At 45.0% G+C, this 23,216-nt stretch overlaps 1 protein-coding gene across 1 annotated transcript in view; it reads right to left on the bottom strand.

Annotated features, from left to right (window-relative positions):
* Positions 1–23,216, bottom strand: part of NYAP2 (neuronal tyrosine-phosphorylated phosphoinositide-3-kinase adaptor 2) — a 228,682-nt gene that overhangs the window by 6,628 nt on the left and 198,838 nt on the right. The window contains exons 4-5 of the mRNA XM_040431045.1: positions 15,347–15,562; positions 12,188–12,310 (exon numbers count right to left, since the gene is read on the bottom strand). Coding sequence (XP_040286979.1) covers positions 12,188–12,310; positions 15,347–15,562 — 339 coding nt within the window. The remainder of the gene's footprint in view (positions 1–12,187; positions 12,311–15,346; positions 15,563–23,216) is intronic.

Below are 23,216 nucleotides of genomic sequence, written 5' to 3'. Positions count from 1 at the left end.
CATATGTGAGGTTGGGTAGATTGTGAATTGGTTATGAATTCGTTTTTGTTACTGTTGCTTGTTTTGTCTTGTGGTTTCTTTATAGGTCTGCAGAAGTGGGCAGAAGTGAGACTGAACGGGCGGCAGATGGGTTTCGAGCAGTGGCAGTTTTTCAGTGGCTCGGGATTAGAGGTATGCTGTGGGGGTGGGGTGTTGCGGGAAGTGCATCGCTTCGTGCGTTTAGATCGCCCCCAAGATGTTCTGGTGTTACACGTTGGGGGTAATGATCTAGGGGCTCGGCCATTCAGGGAGCTTATTAGAGACATCAAATTTGATCTCCTGAGGTTATGGGCTTTGTTTCCAAACATGGTTACGGTGTGATTGGACATTGTGCCGAGACAGACTTGTCGGGGTGTGAGGTCAGTGGATAAATAAGACTCGTATTAAGATCAATAGGGAGGTTGGTAGATTTGTGTCTGGGAATGGGGCGGTTACCGTTCGGCATGCGGAGCTGGAAGCAGGACTTGGAGTGAATTTTGGAGAGCAGATGGTGTGCACCTTAATGCAGTTGGAATTGATTATGGTCTTTGGGAACTCCAGGGTGGTATTGAGATAACCTGAGAATGAGGAGGGACACGCGAACCTAAGTGGGTCAAGTTGCGCATTGTTGGCGGTGGGAGGTCCTAAAAGTTGGTGGATATGGTGGTAGTTGAGAATGGAAGGGTCCCCACAGGGTGGGGCTGGACTCTCATCGGTGAACAGGAATTCAGGTATTAGACGTCCATCAATTGGTGCCTCCGAGCTGGCGTTCATCGGCTGGGGGCAAGATGGAGTTGCCAGTTTGTTTTGGTGAATGTATCTTATTTGGGCTTCTAGGACTTCCCTCGTCATTTACTCATTTTATTGGGGGCTAATGTTAAGTTATTCATGTTTTGTTATGTATATTTATTTAATAAAACGGCTGCTGTGGCTGAATTAATCAGAATCTGGAGTCTGGCTCTTATTCGTCAATGGGGATCAAGAAGGTTAAGGGGTTAGGGAGATCCGAGCAGTCTAACCAATACCTTAGTCAAGCTGTGTACTTGTGAGTCTGAAGAGCTGTGTACTTGTAAGTCTTTGGAGTTATGTACATGCGAGTGTGGGGTTGAATAAATGTGAGTCTGTCGACCTGTGTACTTGTTAGTCTGATCTGTGTACTTGTTAGTCTGTAGAGATGTGTACTTGAGAGTCCAAGGAGTTATGTACTTGTAAGGCCTCATGCACACGACCATATGTATTTTGCGGTCCGCAAAAAAACGGATCTACAAAAAATACGGATGACATCCGTGTGCATTCCGTATTTTGCAGAATGGAACAGCTGGCCCCTAATAGAACAGTACTATCCTTGTCCGTAATGCGGATAATAATTGGACATGTTCTATTTTTTGCGGAACAGAAATACGGACATATGAAAACGGAATGCACGAGGAGTACCTTCAGGTTTTTTTTTGCAGACCCATTGAAATGAATAGTTCAGCAAAAAAAACTGAACGGACACTAAATGAAAATACGTTTGTGTGCATGAGGCCTAAGTCTGTGGAGCTGTGTACTTGTGAATCTAATGAGCTGTGTAGTTTTAAGTCTTTGGCGTTGTGTAAATGTGAGTGTGGGCTTGTGTACATGTATTTAGAATTGTGTACTTGTAAGGGCTCATTCACACGAACGTGTGCTGCCCGTTGCCGTATTGTGGACCGCATTTGCAGATCCACTACACGGGCACCGTTCCGTGTGCATTCCGCATCACGGATGCTGACCCATTCACTTCAATGGATCCGCAAATCGGAGATGCGGATGGAAGCACGGAACGGAACACTACGGAAGCACTACGGAGTGCTTCCTGGGGTTCCGTTCCATGCCTCCGCACCACAAAAAGATAGAACTTGCTCTATCTTTTTTCGGAACGGACAGATCGCGGACACATTCAAGTGAATGGGTCCACAATCCCCATGCGGCTGGGCCACGGTCGGTGCCCGTGCATTGCGGACTGCAATTTGCGGTCCACAGCACAGGCACGGGCTTCACACGGTCGTGTGAACAAGACCTAAGTCTGTGGAGCTGTGTAAAAAATGCAACTTGTCCCGCACAAAAACAAGCCCTTATATGGTTATGTGGACAGAAAACAAACAAAAAAATGTATGGCTCTTGGAAAGCAGGAAAGGAGAAATGAAAAAAAATAAAATAAAAATAGTCTGTCTCCTGAAAGGGTTAATATAAGAGCTTCTAGTCTATTACTGTAACTATGTCCATCAAGTTAAGGTTATCTGTATCTTTCTGTAATATCTACACATCAGCTATCTTTTTCTTGTTTTAAACACAATTTCCAGTGAATTATAGTGGTTAGTCAACTAAATCCCCATCATATAGACCATGTGTACCACATCATCAGAAATGTGCAGTGAATAATCATATCAATAATGTATGGGTGCCTTCACCTGAATGGGATTTTTTGGGGGCTGGAAGCACATGGATTTCTGCAACCTGCATTCAGGTAAATTGAACTGATTTTCAGTTGCAGAAAATTTCTGCAAGAAAATCTGCCATGTGTGAAGGCACCCTAAATATAACAGACTGAAAATCATCATAATCCCTTCTGTCTTGTACAAGTATAGCTGAGTTTCTGGCTACGGTTTGGAAATCTACTGTTCTCTTCACAGTGTCATTAGATCATTGACAGTCGACTGGCTGAGGATAATAGAAGCTGCAGTTGAGGATCGTCTACTTGTAATAGCCATTGAAGATAAATTGAGCAGAACAAAACTGCTTCTGTCCATTTTACTTGACAAAACTTTTTACTCGACATTGAGCCAGTTATCTCCTGAAATGTAGCACTAGGCTGCATTGTAAAATATTGAGATTGTGATAACTTCTCTAGGGTCACCTTTGAAGATCATTTTAGTTGCATAATGACATTTTCAAATTTTTGAATTAAGATACGTTGTTATTATTATTATTACTATTATTATTCTGCCGTACTGATCCAGAGGTACCGCATGTGGTATAACCCATTCTCATCTAAAGCTGCATCCAGAATTCTTAATATGAATATGCCCATGTCTCCCAGCATTCCAAACACTGGCCTGGGGCGTATTCCAGTGGTTTTCATTTTATAGCAGTTTTCATTAATCTTATGTGAAAAACTCTCTTTCCTAGAATGCTGTTCAGCAAGAGCATTCCATTATTAGCCAAATTCTTAGATAATCAGTACAAAATTTGTAAAGAGTATTTGTCACCAGATTTCATTATACAAGTTGAATAAATTCTTAAATAGAACTGCTAACTTGATATATACACTCACCTAAAGAATTATTAGGAACACCTGTTCTATTTCTCATTAATGCAATTATCTAGTGCTTCAATGCATTTAGGGGGGGGTGGTCCTGGTCAAGACAATCTTCTGAACTCCAAACTGAATGTCAGAATGGGAAAGAAAGGTGATTTAAGCAATTTTGAGCGTGGCATGGTTGTTGGTGCCAGACGGGCCAGTCTGAGTATTTCACAATCTGCTCAGTTACTGGGATTTTCACGCACAACCATTTCTAGGGTTTACAAAGAATGGTGTGAAAAGGGAAAAACATCCAGTATGCGGCAGTCCTGTGGGCAAAAATGCCTTGTGGATGCTAGAGGTCAGAGGAGAATGGGCCGACTGATTCAAGCTGATAGAAGAGCACCGTTGACTGAAATAACCACTCGTTACAACCGAGGTATGCAGCAAAGCATTTGTGAAGCCACAACATGCACAACCTTGAGGCAGATGGGCTACAACAGCAGAAGACCCCACCGGGTACCACTCATCTCCACTACAAATAGGAAAAAGAGGCTACAATTTGCACAAGCTCACCAAATTGGACTGTTGAAGACTGGAAAAATGTTGCCTGGTCTGATGAGTCTCGATTTCTGTTGAGACATTCAAATGGTAGAGTCCGAATTTAGCGTAAACAGAATGAGAACATGTATCCATCCTCTGATGGCTACTTCCAGCAGGATAATGCACCATGTCACAAAGCTTGATTCATTTCAAATTGGTTTCTTGAACATGACAATGAGTTCACTGTACTAAAATGGCCCCACAGTCACCAGATTTCAACCCAATAAAGCATCTTTGGGATGTAGTGGAACGGGAGCTTCGTGCCCTGGATGTGCATCCCTGAAATCTCCCTCAACTGCAAGATGCTATCCTATCAATATGGGCCAAAATTTCTAAAGAATGCTATCAGCACCTTGTTGAATCAATACCACGTAGAATTAAGGCAGTTCTGAAGGCAAAAGGGGGTCCAACACCGTATTAGTATGGTGTTCCTAATAATTCTTTAGGGGAGTATATATATATATATATATATATATATATATATACATACACACACATTATCCTAAAGAGCTAAAAAATGAGAGAGCTCATAAGTCCGGAGTGTCCATGATTTAAATTCAATTTCCACCACCTAGACTACCAGACCAGCATCTTTCAGTCTACCTCCTCCTCTGCTGCTAATATTTCGCACTGCTCAGCACAAGCTGTAGTCTCCCTGTTTCTCTTGTTAGAGAGACTGTCTTCCAACAACAGTTTTAGTGTGGAATTAGAGCTTCTAACTTCCTCTACAGCTGTGGTGGTACACTAAGATTTTTTTTTGCTTTAGATGGTTAGAGATTAAAATATACTTTAGGCTACTTTCACACTTGCGTTGTTGGTATTGAGATCCGGCAGAGGATCTCAATATCGGAAAAAAACATTTCCATTTAGTCCTCATGCATTCTGAGTGGAAAGAGATCCGTTCAGGATGCATCAGGATGTCTTTGTTTCCAGCAGCATTCCGTTTTGTGACTGGACACAAAACTGCTTCAAGCTGCGGTTTTGCGGCCAGTCATAAAAAAAAGGAAAAAAACGGATCCAGCACTGAAAACAATGTAAGTCAATGGTGAGGGATCTGTTTTTTTAGGATCCTTTTTTTCCATTTTGATTTTACACAACCGCATCCTAATGGAACGGATGCATCCTGATGTGCAAAATCAAAAGACATCTCTTTAAGTCCGGTGTTGAGATCCTCTCTCGGACCTCAATACCGGAATCAACAACGCAAGTATGAAAGTAGCCTTACTCCTGAGCTCTCCCTATCAGAATTGAAAAAAAAAATGCTTATTTAGTGGCAGACAATAAAAACATACATAAATAAATTTAAAGTTGAAAAAAGGAATACATAACCATTCTGACATTGATTTTCAAAGTAAGTAAACTAGTCTCATTAGGTCTAGGAGATCCATTTAATAATGAATGTAGTTTGCATTGTGAAATCTGGTGATCCCCTTTCTATTTAGTTTTATCGATATGATGGTCAAATGTGAACATACACTTACTCATATTTGCTGTACCCAGTTTAGTTTTTAAATGTTGTTAAAGCTCCTTACTACTACTACTACTACTTACCACAGGCCGAACTGGATGGACACATGTCTTTTTTCGGCCTTATGTACTATGTTACTTTGTATGTTACTATGGTAGTATGATAATCGATTTTTTGTTTTTTGCTGTTGGGATCTCCTGCTTATATGTATTGTATGAAGGTACCTGGAATCATCGTGGATGGAAGGTATGTGTCACCGAGGTTCCTGGCCTCGGTGAAGTAAGAGCCGATATTTTATGTGTCAGCAGCAGCTAACCTAAAGATTTAGCATGGCTGTTATAGCTGATCCGGGACGACTCTTACTGGGAGTAGTCAAAGTGCTGGGTGGGTTACTACTCCGCATGTTCCAGGTCGGGTTTTGCCAGGCATAAAAAACAGTCAGCACTGCCAGGTGTGTGGATTTACCTCACTTTGACAGTGGAGCTCAGGAGTCTGTGTGCTGTGAACTGAAGGCTGTGCTGGGACAGGCCGCCTATGGACTTGATGAGGCTGAACGGCTAACAGGCTGTGAATTAACACCCATAAGAAAAGGTGACTTTTATTGTTTATGGACTTTCCTTGTGTGTGAACAAACACCAAGCCATCTGTGTTTTGTGATACACCTTATCTGAATTTTGTTATACACCAATGTATGAATAAATACCGCTGTTTGATTCAAGAACTGTGTACTTTGCCTCTATACTGCATCCGCTAGTCCTAACTACCAGAGCGCATCCCCACAATGTATGGGAACCTGAGGCCAAAGGGCAAGCAGTAGGGGTGACCGCCACTTCGGTGGAAGAGGGAGAGACAACCCTGTGTAGGGTAATGATGTGAGACGTTGAGGAGTTGCCATCGGGTCTTGGGTTTGCAGATCTCAACATCTCCGGGAAGAATTTCCGTACAGCCCAACGTCGAGACCCAACCGTATCTCATGCCTGGGAGAATGTGGTAATACTTGATGGCGTACCCCAACAACCTGGGGCCAAGTTGATGTTCCCTGTTTTGTGGTCCACCAGAATATGCTATATCGGGTAAACCAGCTGCGGGGTGAACCTGTTGAGCAGTTGGTGGTGCCCGGGGCCTATCGAAAGCACATGTTAAAGTTAGGCCACCAACATGTTCTCGGGGGTCATCTGGGACTGCAGAAGACACAGTACCATATACTACAATGGTTTTACTGGCCCAGTGTCTTTAGAGAGGTGGATGACTTTTGTAAGTCTTGCCTGACCTGTCAAACCACTAGCCCCCAGCACCTGTTCCGCAGTCCCTTAGTGCCCCTCCCAATTATCAAGGTACCATTTGAGAGAATCGCTATGGATCTCGTAGGCCCAGTACCGAAGTCCGCTAGGGGGCACCAACACATCTTGGTCGTCCTGGACTACACCATGCGGAGGCGGTGCCACTGCGACATACATCGGCCAAACTCATAGCAAAAGAGTTAATAGAGATGTTTTCCCGAGTGGGGATACCCAAAGAGGTTCTGACTGACCAGGGGACTCCTTTTATGTCCAAGGTCATTCGGGAGCTCTGTAGGTTGCTGAATATCAAACAGATACAAACATCCGTCTATCACCTGCAAACTGATGGCCTAGTAGAAAGGTTTAATCAAACATTAAAAAATATGTTAAAACGAGTAGTAGCTGATGAAAAGGACTGGGACCATCTTCTGCCCTCTCTTATGTTCGCAGTGCGAGAAATGCTCCAGGCCTCTACTGGATTCTCGCCCTTCGAACTACTATATGGCAGACATCCACGTGGTCTTTTGGATATTGCCAAAGAGGCATGGGAGCAACAACCCACACCATATAAAAGTGTTGTTGAATACGTCACCCAGATGCAGGAACGTATGGAAACCGTGTTGCCGCTGGTAAAGGAACATATGGAGGCAGCTCAGCGAGCTCAAAGTCGGGTGTATAATCGGCAGTCTCGGGTCCGGATCTTTTAGTTGGGTTTTGGGCTTTGGTTCTGGTACCGACAATAGATAGTAAGTTACTGGCTAGCTGGCAGGGACCCTACTAGGTACTCGAAAAGGTTTGAGAAGTAAACTACAAGGTACACCAGCCAGGGCGGCGGAAGCCGGTGCAGGTGTACCATGTGAATTTACTCAAACCATGAAACGATAGGGAGACCAGTACTGACGATAGCCCGCGGCCGAGTTTTCTAGGGAGAGAGGTTCCGGACCCTAAGTCTAATGTAAGGGAAGCAGTTGCCACAGTGAAGATTGCTGACAGCTTCTCCTCTAAACAGACTCAGGAGGCCAGGGAGTTTGTCAGCAGGAACACAGATGTGTTCTCAGACCTCCTTGGACGCACTTCCATAATCCAGCATCACATTGTCACTGAGTCTCAGGCCAAAATCAGGTTGAAACCATACCAGGTACCCGAGGCTTTGCGACAGTCATCTTTGAGGAAGTACAACTAATGCTGCAACTAGACATCATTATGGAGTCTAGAAGTGAGTGGGCCAGATCTATAGTACTGATACCCAAACCGGACGGGATGTTGCGGTTTTGAAACGATTTTCGAAAATTAAACAAGCTATCTAATTTTGATGCGTATTCCATGCCCCGGGTAGATGAGCTGATTGAGAGGTTAGGACAAGCCAGGTATTTTTTTGTTTTGGACCTCACCAAAGGGTACTGGCAGGTACCCTTAACGGATGCTGCCAAAGAGAAAACTGCCTTCATCACACCGGAGGGGCTGTACCAGTATATTTGGTCTGCATGGCGCCCCCACCACTTTTCAAAGGCCAATGGACATTGTACTGCGAACACATCGTCGGTATGCTTCGGCTTAGCTGGACGATATTGTCTTCCACAGTACCGACTGGGAAAGTCACAGGCTGTAGTAGACTCCCTTCGAGAAGTTGGACTAACCGCTAACCCCGAAAAATGCGCAATGGGATTAGAGGAGACAAAATACCTGGGGTATGTCATTGGGCGCGGAGTGATCAAACCCCAAGTAAGCAAAATAGAGACGATAAGAAATGGGCCCCGACCTGTCCCCCCTAAACAAGTAAAGTCGTTCCTAGGAATGATAGGCTATTACATGAGATTTGTTCCACACTTTGCCACTATAGCCACACCCTTGACAGAGCTCTTGAAGGGACGAAAATCTTTGCTGGTTCGCTGGGATGAGCGGGCGGAAGAGGCTTTTTCCACTTTGAAGTCGGCCCTGTGCGGGTCACCGGGAGTTCGTGGTACACAAAGATGCCTTCGAAGTAGGCCTCTGTGCTGTACTCTCTCAGGAAGTCAATGGGGAGGAGCATCCCATTGTCTTTTTAAGCAGCAAGCTCACCCCAGCCAAAACCAGGTATAGCATAGTGCAGGGGTGGCCAACCTTACAGACACAAAGAGCCCAAAAAAACAAAACGCATGACTACCAGGAGTCACAAGCTATACATTTACACACGAGTCACCGTATTTTTTAGCCCTACAAGATGCACCTATCTTTTAACAAAGAAAAATAAGATTAAAAAAATATTTTTCATCTGATCTGAGGTCTGCTAAAACTTTTTTTTCTTATTTTTCATTAGCAGAGAAAAAAAGAAAAAATATATTTTTCATAAGACCTCAGATCAGACTCCTAAATCAGATCCCCAATCCTCATCTGACCTACAATAAGATCCCCAAACCTCATCAGGCCTCCAAATCAGACCCCCAATGCTCGGATCTGACAACACAAATCAGACTCCCAGTGTCAGACCCTCAGTGCTCAGATCTCCCCTCTTCTCAGATCTGACCCCCCCATGCTCAGACCTGACCAACCCATGCTCAAACAAGCCCTCCATGCTCAGATATACCCCCATGCTCAAATCTTCCCCTCATGCTCAGATCTTCCCCTCATGCTCAGATCAGACCACCATTGCTCAGATAAGGATCCCACCCATGCTAAGATCAGACCCCCATTGCCCAGATCAGGACCCCCCATGCTCAGATCATAACCTCCCGTGCTAAGATCAGACCCCCATGCTCAGTTCTATGATTTAAAAAAATCTCTTCCCTCTCCTGATCAGGCACTGGGCTCCTGCTCGGGCACCTGCTACTCTGCAGGTCTGACACACTCTCCACTGTGACCTGATGAGCACAACGTCAAGTCATAGTGCGTGTCTCCACGTACTACATTCTCACACTGTGTGCATCAGGACGTAGTGGAGAGTGAGCTGGAGCTGCAAAGTAGTAACACTGCCCGATCAGGAAAAGAGATCTGAGCATAGGGTGGAGAGTGAGCCGGCCTGACTGCTTCCTGGCTCCACAGCTAGAGCCTCACTTGAAGAAGCAAAGAGCCGGATGTGGCTCAAGAGCCACAGGTTGGCCACCCCTGGCATAGTGGAAAGAGAGTGCCTGGCTATCAAATGGGCACTCGAGTCTCTCCGCTACTATTTGTTGGGGAGAAAGTTCCGCCTGATGACTGAGCACTCCCCTCTCAAGTGGATGAGCCAGGTCAAAGAGAGAAATGCCCGAGTCACCAGGTGGTTCCTGTCCTTACAGAACTTTAAGTTCTCCGTGGAACACAGGGCAGGCTGGTTGCAGGGAAACGCGGATGCCCTGTCCCTTGTATACTGTATGGCAGGTGTTCACTTCCTCAGGGTTGAACAAAGGGGGGGTATGTAAGAAGGTACCTGGAATCATCGTGGATGGAAGGTATGTGTCACCGTGGATGGAAGTGCCCACCCCTTTAACAGTGACCTCCTCAGCGCCCTGCCCCTTTAATTCTAGGGCTACACGACGACATGTGGCGTGCAACATTTTGTCTCAACATTTTTTATAATGATAGGCTATGGTGTCGCACTGCGACATGTGACATGCTGTGACTGCGACACGACAGTTGCAAAGAATCCATCTATACACATGGTGTCGTGTAGCCGTAGCCTAAAGATGACCTACAGCAGTGAAGAAAAATGGCTGGGTTGTTATGGAAACCTGTAGTAAAACTGTGTGTATGTGGAAACTAAGGGCCTGCGAGCTTCTATTGACTTATAAGGGACATGGGACCGTGTGTATGGCAGTTGGGATATGAAGAGAAAGACTCGCAGGCTTGTATTGGCTAATGCAGGTCATATTTTTGGAATCTCTCAGGAATGGTACGTCCTAGAGAGCTGTGACCCCCACAAGATTTCTTTCCAGGTAGCAATGGATATGTATGCCAAGTTTCATTTAAATCGATGGTTGCGTTTTTGAGTGATCGCAGAACATACATACATACACACACACATATATACGTCCTTCTTTATATATAGATGTGTAATACAAATGTTGTTTGCCCAGTTGGAACCCTAGTCAACCCTAGGGTCTGACTGATCATTATCAAAGACTAAGCCATCTCAATACATCCCTTATAGAAATTATGAGGATGGCAATATTGTCTGTTACCTGGCTTTACCAAATATGGATATAATAAAAAAATGACAACTTACATTAATTGAGTTTACAGAAAACTTTTGATATGTTATAGAGACATACAAAAGTCTTAAATCGGTGGGGATCTGAGTGCTGAGACCCCCAGTGATCACTAGGACGAGAGGAGAGAGACGAGGAGAGAGACGCGCTCGAATATCATACTCTCTCTCCTTACTGCAGGAGACCTAAGCGAGGCGAACCGACAGACTTTCTATGGAGTCTGTGTTGCTGCAGAGAGTGTGTGATTCAAGAAATTCTCCCTCCTCATTCTAGCAATCGGTGGGGCTTTGAACATTCCGACCATACCGATCAAAACTTTTGATATGCCTATGACATATGAAAGGTTTTCTGACCCTTTACGACCTGCATTGCTTATCAATAGAAACGTACATACAGTTATGGCAATTGAATTGGTGTATGGGACACGAGAACGTACTGGACAGATGTATTTAAACTATGTAGACAGTGAAAGACAAAACAACAGGTCTAATGAGAACAATTTACCAGTTACTAACTCTTATGGTTAGTTTGGTAAAGTAGCACAAATGTAAAACACGGATTCGTGCACTGAAAAGAACAAGATATCGGCACAACACAAGTGTGATAAAGTCTTTTGATGCAGCTTTTATTTATCTTTTCAAGATAATATAGATATGGCTTTTCATGCACAAACACTTACATGATATTCTTACGTTTTTGGCAATAGAATGGGCTCAGTATGGCTCCTTATCTGCCAGGGAGATCTGCAACTCCAGATGATTTACAGAACTCTCTGACACATGAGGAGAAATGTCTATTATACAATATACAACAATATTTTTCATTGTATTACTTCTAATATCTTATAAATGTTACAGGGCTGAAATTAAGTAGCTGCCACTTAGATGAAACCGATGGCTGGATAAGTATGGTGTATAGACAGTGACACTTCAGATTGTATTATAAACATGCACCAAGACCAAATAACCGTATATGCAAAAAACTGTCACATATCTTACAATACAGAAGGGAGAATGTTAAAATGCATGTACAAATCATTAACAATGGATTGCTGCAGCAGACAAGACAGTCATCTATACATATAGACAAGGCTGTGAAATTTATCAAACTACGACAGTAAAAATGTGCACAAAGTGTAAAAAAAGAAATAAAAAAGAAAGTACAAATAGAAAAATGTTACAATAAAATTGCAGAAGGAGTAAAACCCAGATCAAGGTAGTACCATAGGAAAGAGAAACACAAAGCTCCTCCGTGATTAGAGCGGCAGATGACTTTGTTGACTAATGGCAGACAGAGAGTGGACCATACGAAGACAGACATACAGAGCTGACGGCAACAGATGACAGACACAGAAGTGGAAAGTATTTGGCATGTTGAATCACATGACGTCATTCACTATTGGGTAACGGTGGTACCTGGCTGTGTTGTTGCTCATTGGCTAGCCTGAGGGGAGTAACTGAAGGAGGAGGCACACCTGACGTGGAAGCAGATCGACCTAATTTGCAGCTTATTTTCATTTCTGGAAGAAAAAAAAAATTATTCAATTAGCACCACAGTAATTAAATATTTGTCTACATTTTATATACTGCAAAACCGACCAATGGCTTGGGAGCCACGTCTGGTTCTCAAGCCCACTATGTGTAGGTGCTGCTCTAAATACTATTGCTCCCTAGTGACACCACGGATGACTTGTTTTTATTGAAGCTTTGTATCAAGGACAAAACCATTCCATTGGCAGTTAAAGGGATTTTCCAGGCTCCTGATATTGAAGACCTATTGTCAGGATAGGTCATTAATATCCAATAAGAGAGGGTCTGATACCCTGCACCCCCACCAATCTCTAGCCCTTTGAATGAAACAGGATGCACAGCTCTGTTCAAAGTGGCAGTGCTAGGTTACTGCAGCCCAGCTACCATTTACTTTAAAGCTCTGAACTCGGACATATCCCCATTTTCATCCAGGCAGTCCCCCTGACTTGAGCATCGGAGAAGTTCATGCCCCAATGCTCTCCTTTGCCCTGCGCTAAATCGCACAGGACAAAGGCATTTTCTGGAGTTCCGGTGATGAACCGGGCTCTCCATAGTGCTGCCAGGTGGAGGCTTCCTCCCAGCAGTGAGCCCGGTGATGTCACCGGCGCTGATGGGCGGGCTTTAGCGCTGCCCTAGCCTGTAAAACGGCTACGGCAGCCCTAAAGCCCGCCCATCAGAGCCGGTGACATCACCGAACACACTGCTGGGTGGAAGCCTCTTCCCGGCAGTGTGTTTTTTAAATAAAAGAGCCCTTGCCCTGCGCGATCCAGCGCAGGGCAAGGGAGAGCATCGGAACATGTAATGCTCCGAAGCTAACATCAGGGGGGCTACCTGGGTAAAATTATGGGTAAGTCCGGGTTCAGCTCTGAACTCGGACAACCCCTTTAATGGAAGATAAACTGCAGTAACCCAAGATGGCCACTACACTTTGAATGGAGTTGTATTTTCTGCTCCATTCAAGAGCTAGTTCCAGTGCGAGAGGCTGCAGGGAACACCTGATCGGTGGGGGTGCGGGGTGTCAGACCCATAAGATATTACTGACCTATCTTGAGGAAAGGTCATCAATATCTGGAGCCTGGAAAACCCATTTAATATCAGGGCAAATACCCTGCAACTCACGGATATTGTTTAGAAACTCTACGTTGTTTAATAGCTTACAGTACATGGAATTTAAGATCCTCATCTATTAGCTGGAGCAGAAAGTGTCTAAAGTTTATCTCTCTGGACAACCTAGATACAGCCGTGCAATACACAAACAGCATATTTATCACAATGGACACCATATAATGCCTCATTTTTACAGTTGAAATTTAAAGCATACCTGCCTTTTCATATGACTTCTCAGAATAAGTTGTCATGTGTGTGTATATGAGGAGTAGCTTTATTTTTGGACATTATATGACTTGTATCTTAGGCTACTTTCACATGAGCGTTTTTTGCGGATCTGTCATGGATCTGCAAAAACGCTTCCATTACAATAATACAACTGCATGCATCTGTCATGAACGGATCCAGTTGAATTATGTCTTCTATAGCCATGATGATGATCCGTCATGAACACCGTTGAAAGTCAATGGAGGACGGATCCGTTTTCTATTGTGTCAGAGAAAACGGATCCGTCCCCATTGACTTACATTGTATGTCAGGACGGATCCGTCTTGCTCCACACCAAATCGTGGACAGAAAAATGCTGCTTGCAGAGTTTTTCTGTCCGTGATGGGAACGCAACCAAATGGAACGGAATGCATTTTGGTGCATTCCGTTTAGTTCAGTTCAGTTTTGACAATTAATGGGGACAAAACTGAAGCATTTTTCATCGGCTATTGAGATCCTATGACGGATCTCAGTAGCGAAATTGAAAACGCAGATGTGAAAGTAGCCTTACATGTATCACTAGTTTTAGCCTCTGGAGGCCCCATCACTAGTTATTAGTTTTCTCTGAGCTCAGCTCCACAGTGAATAAAGACTAACTAGCAACTACTATGCTGTCTCCCATACACAGCAGAGACAAAGAAGAGGAGATCCTGTTCCCCTATCTTTCTCTCAAGTTCACCATTTATTTATGCAAAGTTGTTAAAAAGACAGTACTTAATTAAGCCATTCCAGTACCAATAACTAGGGTTGAGCGAACCCAAACTGCAAAGTTCGGGTTCGTACCGAACTTTGCGAGTTCGGGTACCTGGACCCGAACCCAGACTTTTTCACTGAAGTTCGGGTTCAGGTTCGGTGTTCGGGTGATTTTATTATTTTCCGTTATAACATGGTTATAACAGAAAATAATAGCATTCTTAAGACATAAAATGGCCATGGATGGGTTAAAAATAATTAAAAAAAAATCACCTCATCCACTTGATTTGATCGTGCAGGTCTTCTTTCTTCAGGACCTGCAAAAGGACCTGCGATGATGTCACTGTGCTCCCCACGTGGTGAGCGCGGTGACATCATCGCAGGTCCTGAAGAAAGAAGACCTGCGCGATCAAGTGGATGAGGTGAGTTTTTTTATTATTTTTAACCCCTCCATGGCCATTTTATTTAGCATTCTGTCTTAAGAATGCTATTTTTTTCCGTTATAACGGAAAATAATAAAGTGAAGTTCGGGTCTCCATTGACTTTAATGTTGTTCGGGTTCGAAGTTCGGCCGAACCTGGTGAACCCGAACTTCAACGGGTTCGCTCATCCCTACCAATAACATAATTTTCAAAAATAACATCCATCCTTAATATCTGTCTCTTAGTGGGCATTTGTGGGTAAAAAGATAACAAAGCCAGAATAAACAGATTACTAAATAATGTACCTGAATTAATTGTTCCCAAGTTTTCTTTTCACTTATCGGTTTATTTCACCTTGTTTATTCCCCTTAACGAGGACTTGTCACTAGAGTGGTAATGTTCACAGTTCGCATTTTTGAGGTAGTGACAGGTCCTCTTTAAATGACTTCTAGAATAGACACACAAGGCTTTTCTTTTTAGGTATCTTATCTATACACTTAAATAGACCAGTTCTCCTCATGTATGTATCCCTCTTACCTGAGCTGTTATTTCCTGCTAACATTGTTGGGCTCACAGATGATCTTCCAAGTCTACTGGAAACATGTGTTGGGCCCGGGATTCCATCCCATTCCTGAGATTTAAATGACTCTCTGGAGGATGGTGATGAGTGGTGGTGGCCCGGTCGCTCTTTGCTTTCCAACTTTGGTAAAGGTTCTGTACTGTGACTTCTTACTTTGATTTCATCAGAGGGTTCTAAAAATGAGAAACCAAGAAATTGAAATATATGCATCTACAGATATGAATTTAGTTTTAATGTGGTATCTGTGGTCTTTACAATGTAAAAAAAAATATTTACATATCTTTACCCAAATTCATAGGTCCTTCAGTACAGGTAAAAAAATTTAGAAAATTAGAATATTGTCTAAGGATATAACATAGAATGTTAAGGGGAAGTTTCTGAGAGTTTTTTTGGATATGCTAATCTGTTCTACATCAGAAATTATAACAGAGAAGCTCAAAAGGTTTTCTTTTTTCAAGCTGGTCATCTCATGCTTCTCATCTCATGGAATTTCAAGCTAAGAGGAAAGGAAAGAAAGGGCACATCTGTGTACTCAGACATAAAAAGCAGAAGGTCAGTATGCACAAAAGTATGTGGAACTCTTACTGACAAATAGTGTTGGTCAAGCACCATAGTGCTCAGGTGCTCGGGTGCTCTGGCCGAACACATAGGGATGCTCGGGTGCTCTACCGAGCACCCGTGCTCAATGTAAGTCAATGGAAGAGCCCGAGCATTTAACCAGGCACCCCCTGCTCTGAAAAGGGGAGGGTGTCTGGTTCATAGGAAAAGGTCAGAAATTGATGGAAACGCCACTGAAATGGTTTGAGAACAACATGGGGAGGATGTCTGGATGCATCTTGAACTCCCAGGTCACTGCTGGGAACGATGTTGTCCGAGTAGTACGCCACTTTTACAGACTGACAATAATATGCACCAAACCGAAGATGAAATCGATTTTAGAGGAAAAATTGTTAGGAAACATTCTTTCCTGTATATTTACTTGTATATAAAGTACAAGTGCTGCCAAAAATTACAAGGAAGAGGCACTCCAATACAACCTGTATATCACATAAAAGAGGACCTCAATCACATTATCGTACAATTGTTCAGGTAGTGGGACTCCTACACTCATAAAGTCTATGCACTAAGGGAAAGGGCTGCCAAAAATTACAACGAACCAGCACTCTAATATACCCTTTATTATTATACACATAAAGGAGGGCATCATACACATCCTTGAAAAATTACGACTGATGGCCTGCTGGTGACCCTCAAAAACATTAGGAGCAAGGGCCTGCTGATGACCCTCTAAAACATTAGGGGCGAGGGCCTGCTGCTGAGCTGACCATCTAAAAAATTTTGTGGGAGAGGGCCTGCTGCCGAGCTGACCATCTAAAAAATTTTGTGGGCAAGGGCCTGCTGCCGAGCTGACCATCTAAAAATTCAGGGGTGAGGCTCTGCTGGTGAGCTGACCCTCTAAAACATTATACTTGAGGGCCTGCTGGTGACCCTCTAAAACATTATGGGTAAGGACCCGCTGCTCAGCTGACCCTCTAAAACATTAGGAGCAAGGGCAGCCTAATAAGCATGTTGATATGATGGAGGAGGAGGACAAGAAAAGGGAAATTGAACCATATACCCTTTTTATTGGTGGAAGGGGTGTCCACTTTAATTGTGAGCAGCGAGCGTTTGAGTAGACACAGAAGTGGGATGGTTACGCTGATAATAGCGTTATCGCCACTCACCATCTGTGTTGATTCCTCAAAGTTGCGTAAAACCTCACAGAGGTCAGACATCAATGCCCACTCGTCACTTGTGAAGAGAGGAAGCTGACTGGAAAGTTGACAACCATGTTGCAGCTGGTATTCCACTACCTGCCCTCTGCTGCTCACAAAGCCTGGCCAACATGTGGAACGTCAAGTTCCAGCGCGTGCTCACGTTGAGCTGGCAATTGCAAGCGCTGCGGCAGCGTTGCCAGACCGGCAGAAGCTGTCGATGACTTGCTGAAATGGGCACACGGCGCACCTTCACAAGTAGCTCAAGCAAATTGGGGTATGTTTTGAGAAACCGCTGAACCACTAGGTTGAACACGTGGGCTAGGCATGGGATGTGTGTGAGCTTGCGAGCTCCAAAGCCGCCACCAAGTTACGGCCATTAGACCCAACTATGCCTGGTTGTAGGTTGAGTGGCGACAGCCACAGCTGAGTCTGGTCCCTTATCCCTGCCACAGCTCTGCGGCGGTGTGCTGTTTGTCACCTAAGCAGATCAGTTTACAGTGCTACACTGCTTTCTACCTACTGACTGACGGCTGACTGGTGCTACAAGATGATAATTCAGATGTGGAAGTGGAGGAGGAGGCGGAGGAGGAGAAGGGGGAAGTTGCAGCCATTAACGTAGGTGGCGGCGGAAACCCTGATGGAAGTATGGCCCGCAATCCATGGCGTCGGTAGCAGCTGTGCCATCCCAGGGTACGACTCACTCCCGGCCTCAACAACGTTCACCCAGTGTGCCATCAGGGAAATATAGCGTCCCTGGCCAAAATAACTTGTCAATGTGTCAGTCGTTAAGTGGACCTTCCCAATAACTGCGTTGGTCAGGGCACGGGTGATGTTACGGGACACATGCTGGTGTAAGGCTGGGACTGCACACCGTGAAAAATATTGGCGGCTGGGGACAAAGTCCCGTTGCGGACAGCCTCAGTGTCCACAAGCCTAAATGGCAACATTTCCAGGGCCAGCAGTTTGGAGTGGTGCGCATTTAGTGCTATGGTCTGTGGGTGGGTGGCTGGGTATTTGCGCTTTTGTTCAAAGGCCTGGGGTATAGACATCTGTACGCTGTGCTGGGATACAGAAGTCGATGTGCTAGCTGATGGTGCTTGTGAAGGTCCAGGTGCATGGCGGGAGGCATCCGGGCCTGCGTCTTGGACAGGGGATCGGCCAGCACATAACACAGGGGAAGAGGAGGCAATGGTTGTGTACCCAGGCATATGGCCCACCTAATAGGGTGCTTTGATGCCATGTGGTGGATCATGCTGGTGGAGGTGAGGTTGCTAGTGTTCACACTCCTACTCATTTTGGTACGGCACAGGTTGCAAATGACAATTCTTTTATCGTCTGCACTTTCCTCAAAAAAGCGCCAGAGTGCGAACACCTACCCCTTGGCAAGGCAGATTGCCGCAAGGGGGTGCTCTGTGGAACAGTTGCGGGCCTGTTTGGTGTGGCCCGCCTTCTCCCTTTTGCCACCCCACTGCCTCTTCCAGCCTGTAGGGTGCACTGCTGCGGATCCCTCCCCCTTGGTACTGCTGTCCTCGCTCGGCTTGCCACCATCCCAGGTTGGGTCAGTGACTTCATCGTCCAGCACCTCCTCTTCCACTTCCTCACTCTGGTCATCCTACTGACTTGTTGACCTAACAACAACCTTAGTTATTGACAACTGTGTCTCATCCTCATCATCAACCTCTTGAGACACTAATTGCAGTTGACTTATTGGCAACTGTGTCTCATCATCATTATCCATCTCGTGAAACACTAATTGCCATTCTCCACCATCATCTTTTTCTGACTGTGGATGCTCCAGAGTTTGGGAATCAGAGCACAAGATCTCCACATGTCCCTCTTCAAGCAGGCTTGGCAAGAGGCCCAAATTAAGGAATGGCCATGAAAACAGCTCCTCGGAATATCCGAGTGTGGGATCACTTGTTTGCCAAGACTTTCCATGGTGGGTTTGAAGGAATATCAGGGTGAGAATTGTGTTGACCAGACTCTTGGCTACTGAGACTGGACTTTGTGGAAGACAGGGTGGTGCTTAACCGACTGTAAGCATTATCTGCTGCAATCCAACCGACCACCTGGTCGCACTGGTCTGACTTCGAGAGTGGTGTCCTGCGCCGCCCTGCAAACTGGGACATGAAGCTAGGTATCGTGGATTAGTGTGTTTCTTGTGCTCTGGCAGCAGGCACATTTTCACCGCGCCCAGGGCCACGGCCTCTGCGTGCACCATCAGCAGCACAGACACTTTCCTGTCCCTTACTGCTCGCCTTGCTCATATTAAATGGTATATATGCTTGCAAGTATGTCACACGTACAGTAGCGCAGGTTTTGTAATGGTATGCGCAAATAAAGCACACAGAATGTCACAGATATTTTTAGGATGCACACACATTAAACTGGAGGTATAGCGCAAGTAATGTCGCTGTCACCACCGCCTATTAAAAAATTACACTAAATGAATGTCACTGATATTTAGGATGCGCACACGTTAAACATGAGGTATAGCGCAAGTAATGTCGCTGTCACCACCGCCTAATAAAAAATTACACTGAATGAATGTCACTGATATTTAGGATGCGCACATGTTAAACATGAGGTATAGCGCAAGTAATGTCGCTGTCACCACCGCCTAATAAAAAATTACACTGAATGAATGTGACTGATATTTAGGATGCACAAACGTTATAAAGGAAGTATAGCGCAAGTAATGTCGCTGTCACCAGCGGCTAATAAGAATTTACACTGAATTAATGTCACTGATATTTAGGATGGGCAAACGTTATACAGGAGATGTAGCGCAGGTAATGTCGCTGCCACCAGCAGCAAATTTTTTTTAGGAATGTCACAGATATTTCGGATATGCAAACGTTATACAGGAGAAACTTTAGGTTTTTCGGCACCCGGACCCAACATTTACGTAAAAGTTCGGGTTCGGGTTCTGTGTTCAGCGATTTCTATGGCGCTTTTTGAAAGGCTGCAAAGCAGCCAATCAACAAGCGTTATACTACTTGCCCCAAGAGGCCATCACAGCCATGCCTATAATTGACATGGCTGTGATTGGCCAAGTGCAGCATGTGACCCTGCCTCTATTGAAGTTGGAGTCACGTAGCGCCGCCCGTCACTCTGCTCGGATTAGTGTAGGGATAGGCTGCAGCTGCTGTGAGGGAGAGATCATGGAGGAATCTTATGAAGAACTGCTTCTTTACTCAGCGATCTACAGCAAATGTGTTTTGTGGGTGCAGTGCACAATTGTTTTAAGCCTGCCCTGAGACAACTACTACTGAAAACAAACTTCCTTCAGTTAGTCAATACATAATCGGCAGCCATTTTATGCAATGATAGTGCACCAGCACAGGATATCTGCATGTCTGCAAGTCCAGAAATACTGCTTTGAGACACTGGGGTTAAAAAAAAACCTCTGTTTCATATAGTGCACATCTAAGATTATCGCTGCATAAGTGACTGTTCAATTTAGGCCAGAAATACGGCTTTCTCATACTAGGGCATACTGGGGTGAAAAAAAAACCTCTGTTTCATATAGTGCACATCTAGGATTATAGGTGCATAAGTGAGTGTTACATTTAGGCCAGAAATACGGCTTTGGCATACTGGGGCATACTGGGTGAAAAAAAAAACTCTGTTTCATATAGTGCACATCTAGGATTATAGGTGCATAGGGGACTGTTCATTTTAGGCCACAAAAACGGCTTTCGCATACCGGGGTGGAAAAAACACTGTGCTTTATATACTGCACATCTGTGATTATAGGTGCATAAGTTACTGTGAAATTTAGGCCACAAATACAGCTTTTGCTTACTGGGGTTAAAAAAAAAAACTCTGATATACTGCACATCTGGAATTAGAGGTGCATAAGTGACTGTTCAATTTAGGCCAGAAATACGGATTTCTCATACTGGGGCATACTGGGGTGAAAAAAAACCTCTGTTTCATATAGTGCACATCTGTGATTATAAGTGCATAAGTGAGTGTCACATTTAGGCCAGAAATACGGCTTTGGCATACTGGGTGAAAAAAAAACTCTGTTTCATATAGTGCACATCTGTGATTATAGGTGCATAAGTGAGTGTCACATTTAGGCCAGAAATACGGCTTTGACATACTGGGGCATACTGGGGTGAACAAAAAAAACCTCTGTTTCATATAGTGCACATCTGTGATTATAGGTGCATAAGTGAGTGTCACATTTTAGCCAGAAATACAGCTTTGGCATACTGGGTGAAAAAAAATCCTCTGTTTCATATAGTGCACATCTAGGATTATAGGTGCATAAGGGACTGTTCATTTTAGGCCAGAAATACGGCTTTCGCATACCGGGGTGGAAAAAATACTGTGTTTTATATACTGCACATCTGTGATTATAGGTGCATAAGTTACTGTGAAATTTATGCCACAAATACGACTTTTGCTTACTGGGGTTAAAAAAACTCTCTGATATATTGCACATCTGGGATTAGAGGTGCATAAGTTACTGTGCAATACCCTACATGAGGGTTTTTATTGGCGGATAATTATTTTTAACATACTTAACCACTTTTTACTTTGCTTGGTGAACGCTAACTATGAGGCAAATATCTAATAAGGGACGCGGTGGTGGTGGTGTTGGTGGAGCCTCTAGTGCAGGGAGAGGATGTGGCCGTTCTGCCACAGCTACACGTCCTACTACACCTACTACCTCAGGTCCCAGTAGCCGCCAGAATCTACAGCGATATTTGGTCGAGCCTAATGCCGTTCTAAGGATGGTAAGGCCTGAGTAAGTACAGGCGCTAGTCGATTGGTTGGCCGACAGTGGATCCAGCACGTTCACATTATCTCCCACCCAGTCTTCTGCAGAAAGCGCACAGGTGGCGCCTGAAACCCATGCCCATCAGTCTGTCACATCCCCCCCGTGCATATCGGGGAACCTGTCTGAGCCTCAAGTCATGCAGCAGTCTCTTATGCTGTTTGAAGACTCTGCTGGCAGGGTTTCCCAAGGGCAGCCACCTAGCCCTTCCCCAGGGGTGGAGGACACAGAATGCACTGACGCACAACCACTTATGTTTCCTGATGAGGACATGGGAATACCACCTCAGCACGTCTCTGATAATGATGAAACACAGGTGCCAACTACTGCGTCTTTCTGAAGTGTGCAGACCGAAAAGGAGGTCAGGGAGGAAGACTGGGTGGAAGACGATGCAGGGGACGATGAGGTCCTAGACCCCACATGGAATGAAGGTCGTGCCACTGACTTTTGCAGTTCAGAGGAAGAGGCAGTGATGAGACCGAGCCAACAGCATAGCAAAAGAGGAAGCAGGGTGCAAAAGCAGAGCAGCCGTCGCCAAAACAGTTTGCCTGCTACTGGCCACCGCCACCAGGGACTGAGCACACCAAAGGCAGCTTCAAGGAGTTCCCTGGCATGGCACTTCTTCACACAATGTGCTGACGACAAGACCAGAGTGGTTTGCACGCTGTGCCATCAGAGCCTGAAGCGAGGCATTAATGTTCTGAACCTTAGCACAACCTGCAGGACGAGGCATCTACATGCGAGACACGGGCTGCAGTGGAGTAAGCACCTTCAAAACCAAGAAAGGGCTCAGGCCCCTCCTGCTCCCTCTTCTGCTGCTGCCTTGGCCTCTTCCTCCGCCTCTGGAGGAACGTTGGCACCTGCCGCCCAGCAAACAGAGGATGTGCCACCAACAACACCACCTCCGTCACCAAGCATCTCCACCATGTCACACGGAAGCATTTCTAAACTACTGGCCTTTGAAATGCTGTCATTCAGGCTGGTGGAGACGGACAGCTTCAAACAGCTCATGTCGCTTGCTGTCCCACAGTACGTCGTTCCCAGCCGCCACTACTTCTCCAGGAGAGCTGTGCCCTCCCTGCACAACCAAGTATCGGATAAAATCAAGTGTGCACTGCACAACGCCATCTGTGGCAAGGTCCACCTAACCACAGATACGTGGTCCAGTAAGCACGGCCAGGGATACTATATCTCCCTAACTGCACACTGGGTAAATGTTGTGGCGGCTGGGCCCCAGGCGGAGAACTGTTTGGCGCACGTCCTTCTGCCGCCAAGGTT

Source organism: Bufo bufo, chromosome 4 (assembly GCF_905171765.1).
Source record: "Bufo bufo chromosome 4, aBufBuf1.1, whole genome shotgun sequence".
Taxonomy (NCBI): Eukaryota; Metazoa; Chordata; class Amphibia; order Anura; family Bufonidae; genus Bufo; species Bufo bufo.
This window is presented reverse-complemented; position numbering and strand designations above follow the sequence as displayed.